Below are 8454 nucleotides of genomic sequence, written 5' to 3'. Positions count from 1 at the left end.
AAGGTTCTCCCACACCATTTCCTCTAGAGCATCACTTGAACATTCAATGTGATCACTTTCCGTATTGATGTCCCATTTTTTGTTGGGTCTGGCTTTGTAAGATTCTGAAAACCGGGATAAAAGTCTAATATTTGAGTGAATATACAAAAGTTTATCCACTCTTGGGCCATTTAAATGATTCCTTTTGATGTTATGTATATGAGAGTATGTACTCCAATTCCTCTCCGCCGAAGAGCTACTAATCGGTTGCGAGAGGACTTGTTTTTCCACGTCCGCCAGATCCGGAGTCTCCGCTCCATATGTTGCCCACCAATCAATCGCGTCCATAGTCACCATATCGGCTTGCGTCCCGACTAATGAATAAATTCATTTCTTCATGTGAAAGGTTGCAAATTGCTTTCTCAACTGTTTCTCTTCTTCTTCACTCTCCGAAATTTTTTCAAATGTTTTCAAAACACCAACAATAACTTCTCTGTCTTCGTTGGGAGGATTTCTTTTCATGCCTCCTGGTGCCAACTTTGCAAGATAATGCTTGTAATAATATTTAGGATTTAAAGCAAATCCTAAACAACGGAGGGGGATAGTCATCTTGTCCCACCTTTCGAGCACAATTTATTCAACTTTATTGTAATACTTTTGTAACGCCCCGATTATCAGGTATTGATTTAATATATGAGTTTCTTGATTTCAAGGGCTACTCGACGAGTTTATTGCCCTACTCGTCGAGTAGCAACGGGTTGGTCCACGCATTTTAATGACCTACTCGCTGAGTCCAAGAAAGGACTCGACGAGTAGGAGCTGGCAGATGAAACCCTAAATCCTAGGGTTTTGCACCCTATTTAAATGATCATTGGCCTCCTCCAGCCTCCCTTTACTGCTTCTTGTCCCTCTCAAACCCTAATCGAGTGTGCGTGTTCCATTTGTGTATTCTTAAGCTTGTAAGAGGATTTTTGTGGAGAAGGGAGCTTGGAGATTAAGTATCCAGAAGCAAGGAGCTTGTGGGATCTGAAATCTATCTTATTTGGCATCTTCTGGAAGGTATAAATCGCTACCCTGCCCTCATTTCATTTCTAAATCCCCTTTTGGAAAAACTTTAGGGTTTTCCTAGTATGTTGGAAGCGTTTCTTGTGTATAAGCTATGATCTGAAGTTGTAACTTCAGAACTGAACTCTCTTGGGCTTCTAAGTCCATAAAGTTTCCAGCTCTTGTAAGGATGAGACTCTCCTAAGGTGTAAAGCTCCATTAGAAGCTTAGATTGGTCATTTAGAGCCTCTAGGGCCTTGCATGCGTGTTAAGTTTGCAACTTTACGTGATAAACATGCCTTAAAAGCTTGGATCTGTAATCTGGAACCTTGGCATGGCTTAAAAAGTGTCTGCATGGATGAAGGTCTGAAAGGACTCGGCGAGTTGCATAGTCAACTCGGCGAGCCACATGAAGATGGCCATGTACTCGACGAGTTGGATGAACAACTCGGCGATTACGTTGAAGATTGCCTTGAACTCGACAAGTCGGTCGAAGACTCGGCGAGTCGGCTAGGGTTTTTCTCAACCTTTGGTCACGTATGGACTCGTCGAGTTTTGGGGGAACTCGACGAGTCAACCTAGGACTCCATGACTTCTCAAGTCCAGGAAGAACTCGACGAGTCGGTGATCAGCACTCGACGAGTCGGGTCAACATGGACTGTTGACTTTGACTGTGGACTTTGACTTTGGCCAATGGTTGACCTCTGGGGTATTTTGGTGATTTGGAAATTTATGAAAAAGGGTTTTGCGGTAACTTTAGGTGGATGAGTTCGTGTTGGTGATCCGAGGGTTGAGCTTACCACTTCAGTGCGACACTTGAGAGGTGAGTTATCCTCACTATATCAACGGGGTCTAAGGCACCAAGGTCGGCCCTTTATGGATTTGTATCCGGATTATTACATGATATGTTTATTGTTTTGCATCCTGTTAGTTAGGATGGTGATATGCTTATGCTTAGTGACCTGGTTCGGTCGATATCCTGGTTATAGGATTATGCTATGTTAGTAACCTGGGTAGGTCGGTGTCCTGGTTATAGGATGTTGCTATGCTATTTGATCTGTTAGATCGGTTTGACTGTTATTATGATAACATATGATTGTATATGCACATGTTGTTTGATTTGGGGGTTGGGTTGAGGCGGTCCTGCTTTGTGCTGAAGGCCAACATACCCAGGGCGGTCCGGATATACTACAGACCCATGAGGGTATGCTAGTCAGACCGAAGGCCTGACGAGCGGTCCGGATAGGCTGTAGGCCCTGCGAGGCGGTCCAAACGTGCCGAAGGCTCGGAGAGTGGTCCAGATAGACTGAAGGCCTGCGAGGCGGTCCAGTCAGGCTGAAGGCTCATTATGCATGCTGTTTGCCTATATGATTATGATATGGTTATGAGATTGGTATTTTGGGGGATAGCTCACTAAGCTCTCGAGCTTACAGTTTCAGTTGTTGTTTCAGGTACCTCTGGTGATCGCGGGAAGGCGAAGGCATGATCGTACCGCTCCTCCTACTGTTATGATTTTTATGATTTGATACTCGGATACTCTGATAATTAGTATTTTGAAAACAAACTATGTAATGTTTAAATGGTTTCAAGTGTTTTGAAAAAGTTTAAAATTGGCTTGAATTTTATGGTTGTTACAACTTTGAGAATTTATTGTCCCTCATAGTCATTGCCTCTTTGATTTGACCCATCGTATTGTCCATTCGTTCATATATTTCTGCCATTTTTGGACCTTCACCATCACAAAACTTTACCATGTAAAAGATAGGTTTTGTGACAGCCAAAATGTGAGCAATATCATCCCAAAAATCTTCATCTTTAATTGTATCTGCCACTTTATTAGCAAGTACCCGAGTGTGCTCATCTGCCTTGTTGACCCATTCTCGCCACGAGTTTACGACAATAGTAGTAGCAAGTGCTTCCCTACACTCGGTTAGTCTTTTCAACAATATGTAATGCGCTGCAAATCGTGTTTATGCAACCTTCAACAATTGCAATTTCGAGTTGTCTCTAAAGAAAGCTAAGGCGTGTGTGTGGTTTAAAAAAAACATGACAATACCCTTCCCTCTGTTATATGTATCGAACAACCAGTCAAATTGCTTCGCCATGCCTTTAAAAATCAAATTTAAAGAATGTACACAACAAGGGGACCGGAAAATATGTTTATATACCTTCTGTATTTCCCGTCCAGCCGCGTTGTAATTCGCCGCGTTATCGGTTACAACTTGAATAACACTACTTGGACCAATCTCCTTAATAACTCGTCGAAGAAACTTAGAAATCTCCACCCCCGTCTTCTCAATCCCCGAAAAGGCCTCCGCGTACATAAAAGTTGCACCACGTGAATTTTGTACAATAATATTTATAAGCGGTTCACTTTTTACACTCGACCAACCATCTGAGATAACTGATACTCCTTGTGTTAACCACGTGTCTTTCACCGGATCAAGTTCTTTGCCCACTTCTCTCACACATTGATCAAGCAACGAAGTTCTAGCTTTTTCATATGAAAGTGGCTTGTAACCTTCCGGTGCTTTCTTAATAGCTTGAATCATTTCAAGGAATTGTGGGTTCCGTAACACATTAAACGAAATCCCATTAGCACACAAGCCTCAAAGTATCTTCATGACAACCTCCTCTCTCTCGAGCATCTTAAATGCATTTTCAATCCTTCTTTTTGAAGCTGATTTTTTTTAGAGCAACGAATTCTTCAATGATTTGGCAGCAACACCATTCTTTTCCGCTTCTTTCACCCTATTATATAGAATATCATAATACGGGTTACTTTTAATGAGAACCGGACACCTTTTGATCTCAGTTGTTTTCCCCACAGGAGGTTCAAAAAAGTGAACATGGATTCGAGTATAAGAGTTGGTATATTTGCCTTTATAGTGGTTACAGGTCCAACGTTTAGAACCTCCACTATTCTTGTTGTTTCCTGGAACTTCTTCATATGTAACTTCTTCATGGAGTAGTTTTCTTGGATCTTTTTCAACATTGCTTTTTGGGGCTGTTTGTTGCACCTCATCATCAACATGGATTGTTGTTTGATCTTGGGTCTCACTAATGTGAGTGCCTTCTGTTTCACTGTCGGAATGAGTTGGCTGAGTCTGGGACTCTGAATTTTTTTTCTTCCAAATGCCATTCTTCACAATCGGATACACAATTTGTTGTGGAAAGTAGAAATAGAAAAATTAAGTGGAGAAATTGAAGACAAAATGTTGAAATCGGAATTGAGTTTGATTTTGGATGTCCGATACAAGGTCTATATATACTAATCTCAAACATGAGCAATTTACAGTGTGAAATTAACATTAAGAATACTAAGAATTGATCCATCGTATCTAGAGACACAGACAATTGGAGAAATCGAACAAACGCTGTAAAACGCGGCCTTATATCCCGCCGAAATAGCCATGTGAGTCGACGCATAAAATCTGATCGGAAGCAACAAAATCGACTTCAGGTACGCTCGTTTTTTACTCCAGGATCGCAATTAGGATCGATTGGGATCGCTATTAGGATCGATTGGATCCAATTCGAGGTTCGCCAATATATCACGTACCAGAGACTGATTTCGCTTCGATTGGGTACAGGGCGATTTGGTACGTGGGACGCCACTACTTGAGCGTTTCTGGTAACTATGGCTTGAGCAACTTTAACAAATTCACTGAATGGCTTTCCAAAGTTGACACAAGCTACTAATTTCTAAAACTTTCAAATCTGTTAGAGCAACTTTAACAACTTCACTGAATGGCTTTCCAAAGTTGACACAGACTACTAATTTCAATATAAAGTTGTTTGTAACTTTACAGTGGTTCTTTTAAAGGAGGTAGTTCTACCTTCCCATAACCACAACAGAGAGAAAAAAATTTATTATTTGTTTTATTGCCTCTTGAAGATTCGTCTTTCCCTAATTTAGCATGACATAGTTCACAAACAACATTCTGATCACCATGATCTAAATAACCTGTTAAATAGAACATTAAAAAATGAAAGTATAAAAAACTCATAATTACTAACTTCAAATATCTAAATAACCTGTTAAATAGAACATTATAAAAAATGTAAGTATAAAAAACTTATAATTACTAACTTCAAATATGTAAAATGTTGTTTATGATTATTACCTTTTGATATACCAACATGTATGGGTTGGATAATATATCCACCATTAATATCATCATCTGTCGTTAAGCCAAATATAGGTATAGGAGATATATGTGCAGACTTTCTTTTTGAGTCGTGTACACGTGAAGAAATTTGTTTGGATGAATAATTGTATGTGGCCGTGGATAAATTGGTTGATTTCTTGGAATTAGAAGATGCAGAATATCGCCGGTTAGTTGATAAGTGTGTTGGAGCATTATGTTGACTGCTACAAATAGCTGAAAGAAAAGCAGTATGGTGATCATGTAGTTATTGTAATATAAAATAATATTGTATGTATAATAAAAAAAAATAGGCATACCATTTGAGATATTGGAAAGTAGAGTCCTAGAATTTAGATTTGAAGGAGATCGCAAGGCTGTTGAATGATATTGGGGAGTCTTGTCAAAACTGACATTTTCCTTTTGAGACGAAATATATGTGAGCTTTTTGGAAGAGTGTAAATGTTCATGATGATTGAAGACATCAACTACATATAATTATAACTTTGTTTAATAAAATTCAAAATTAAACACAATTGGGTAATTTCATAAAACATACAGTTAGGATAATAAAACTAAGTAAAACACACAAAATAATTACCGTTCTGCCTCGTGTTAACATGTGGCATTGCAAACGAACTTTGACCGTTTAATAAGGTAGATTTATTTTTGATTTTCCTATTATCCAAATATAAATTCCTTAGTTTTCGTTGCTCTTTAGCTGAAGTAGAATCAATTTTTCTCTCAGAATCTATAATAGAAATAAAGTTTAATTAAAATATAATCTATAAACTAAGTTTGTAACTTATGTTTGTATTTATTTTGATTGGTTTTTGATATACCTGCATGTACGGATTGAATAATATGTGGACCGTTAATATGATCATCTCTTGTTAGGTCGAATATATGTATAGGAGATATATATGCAACTTTCTTTTTAAGTTGTGCACTCCTGGAGAAAACTATTTGGATGAGGGTGTTCGACCGTTATAAGGATTGGTAGATAAAGCTGAAAAAAATATGTAACTTTTTAATCATGTAGTTATTGTAATGTCAAATAATACTAAATGTATAATAATAATAATAATAATAATAATAATAATTATGCATACCCGTTTGATATATTGGATAGGGGAGTCATATAATTGATATTTGAAGGAGATTGGAACTTTGAGCAATGATATTGAGAAATTTTATCAGAGTTGGTGTTTAAATGTTGATGATGACCGAAGACATTAGCTACATATAATTTGAAATATAGTTAATAATGAAAAAAAATCATTAATATTAATTAATTATATAGATATGAAATGTTTATATTATTTAACAAACAACATAGTAATTATACAAAAAAATTAACATACGAAATAATTACCGTTCTGGATAATGTTAAAAGGATGTGAGGTAGATGAAGTACGACCGTCTGATATGGTAGACAATATTTTTTTAAATCGTCTATTATCCAAATATAATTTCCTTAATTTTCGTCGTTCTTTAGCTGAAGTGGAATCCATGGTATATATTCTATCATCTATATGAAAATAATAAATAATTATTATTTAATATACAAATTGTCTATTAAATAAAAAGTTATGTATAATGTTACAATTATAAAAAAAAAATGTTATAAAACAAATATAAAATATGACTAATAGTTTAGAAGTATTTGAAAAAAGGTTATGATCGTATTTTACCCTTATGATTTTGAATCAATGAAAAAATGGATTTGAAAATGCAAGGTCATTCAATGGTCATCATCAATTGGTGCCAACTATAAGTTTCCATGAAAATCAACCGGGAACCAAAATAAAATATATAACTTATTTTCAAAGAACAAATAAAGAAATTGGTAAATTAGTTACCTTTTAACTAGTGAATTAAAAATAATACTAATTGAAGTATTAAAGGATTTAATAAATAAACTAATAATCTTAATATTAATAAAAAACAAACCGATTATAAAAGTTTAATAAAACATAATCACATTACAATCAAATAAATCTATTTTGGTTTCATATCTATACATATTAATAATTTGCATATGACACTTTGTAGTAAATTTTTAATAGAATTAATAATAATAAGAAAACTAAAACATAATTTAAAAAATATTAGTTACAGTGGATTTGTGCTTATTGGAAATTGGCCACAAAACTTTTTGGATTTGGCTCGTACGTTTCTTCGACTTTAAAGCCTTATACCACCTGTTTTAAGCATTTAACTTTAATATAAAAAACATAATAATGAAATACCGTTTCTAACTTCCTTTAAAATGCATAAAATCAGAAAATAAAGCAAAAAAATATTGTACCTCAAGCTTTAAAAGTTGTACATCATAAATATTAAGTCTCGAAAAAAAACTATCCCTATTCAACGTAAACCCCACCTACATTCCTAATACTTTGCTAAACCTAATAAAACTGAATCCAACCAAGTTTTATTTAATTCCTAAAAAAAAGATAAAACAAATACAAAACAAACAATAAAAGGGTTTATGTCATTTTTGGTCACTTAACTTTTGGTTTTTTGTTCATTTGGTCACTTAACTCTTTTTAAGTTTTAAAAGGTCATCAAACTTTTGGCTTTCTGCTCATTTAGTCAACTAACTTTTGGTTTGGTCACACTTAGTCACCTAACTTTTAAAATTGTGCTCATTTAGTCACTAATTTTTTTTTTAAAGTTCAGTGAGTACATTAGCATAATTTTAAAAGTTAAGTGACTAAATGAGCACAAAGTCAAAAATTTGATGACCTTTTAAAACTTAAAAATAGTTAAGTGACCAAATGAGCACAAAAACAAAAGTTAAGTGACCAAAAATGACCTAAACCCTAATATTTATATATTATATATTCGTATATTAATGTTCTGTCTTCTTTATCACATAAAATCTACCGACAAGCACTTGTCTTTAAATTGCAGAAGTCTATACAGTAAAGTAGGTAAAGAAAGCGTACCAACGACGAGTCGTGCAGCAGTGGCGGACGAGATTTGGAGAGTCCTAGAGGGTAGTGATGTCGTATGAGTCTACCGGTGGAGCTTGTTCATCGTAGGCTGACAGACGGATGCAAAAAGTGTAGCCGATTGTAAGAGGTATTTCACTCGGTTTGTAACATCCCAACCGTCAGGTATCATTATTATTCCATTTAGATTTCATGTTTTAAGGTCTACTCAACGAGTTGACGCTGTGACTCGTCGAGTAGCAGCGGGTCAGGACACGTCAATTAATGAGTGACTCGGCGGGTCGGCATGGGGGACTCGACGAGTAGGTACTGGTAGTGAAAAC

General features: G+C 35.8%; 1 protein-coding gene across 1 annotated transcript; it reads right to left on the bottom strand.

Annotated features, from left to right (window-relative positions):
- Window positions 1–2654: 2654 nt before the first annotated feature.
- On the bottom strand, window positions 2655–3575 carry LOC145138984 (uncharacterized). Its single transcript, XM_079072960.1, has 3 exons — window positions 3192–3575; window positions 3070–3130; window positions 2655–2980 (listed from the first exon to the last, which is right to left on the bottom strand). Exons 1-3 carry the CDS (start codon window positions 3573–3575, stop codon window positions 2655–2657), a joined length of 771 nt encoding a protein of 256 aa, XP_078929086.1.
- Window positions 3576–8454: the final 4879 nt, after the last annotated feature.

The sequence above is a fragment of the Lactuca virosa genome, chromosome 9 (assembly GCF_052849685.1).
Source record: "Lactuca virosa cultivar CGN04683 chromosome 9, Lactuca_virosa_CGN04683_v6, whole genome shotgun sequence".
Taxonomy (NCBI): Eukaryota; Viridiplantae; Streptophyta; class Magnoliopsida; order Asterales; family Asteraceae; genus Lactuca; species Lactuca virosa.
Note: the sequence above shows the minus strand (reverse complement) of the source record. Positions and strands in the feature narration are given on the sequence as shown.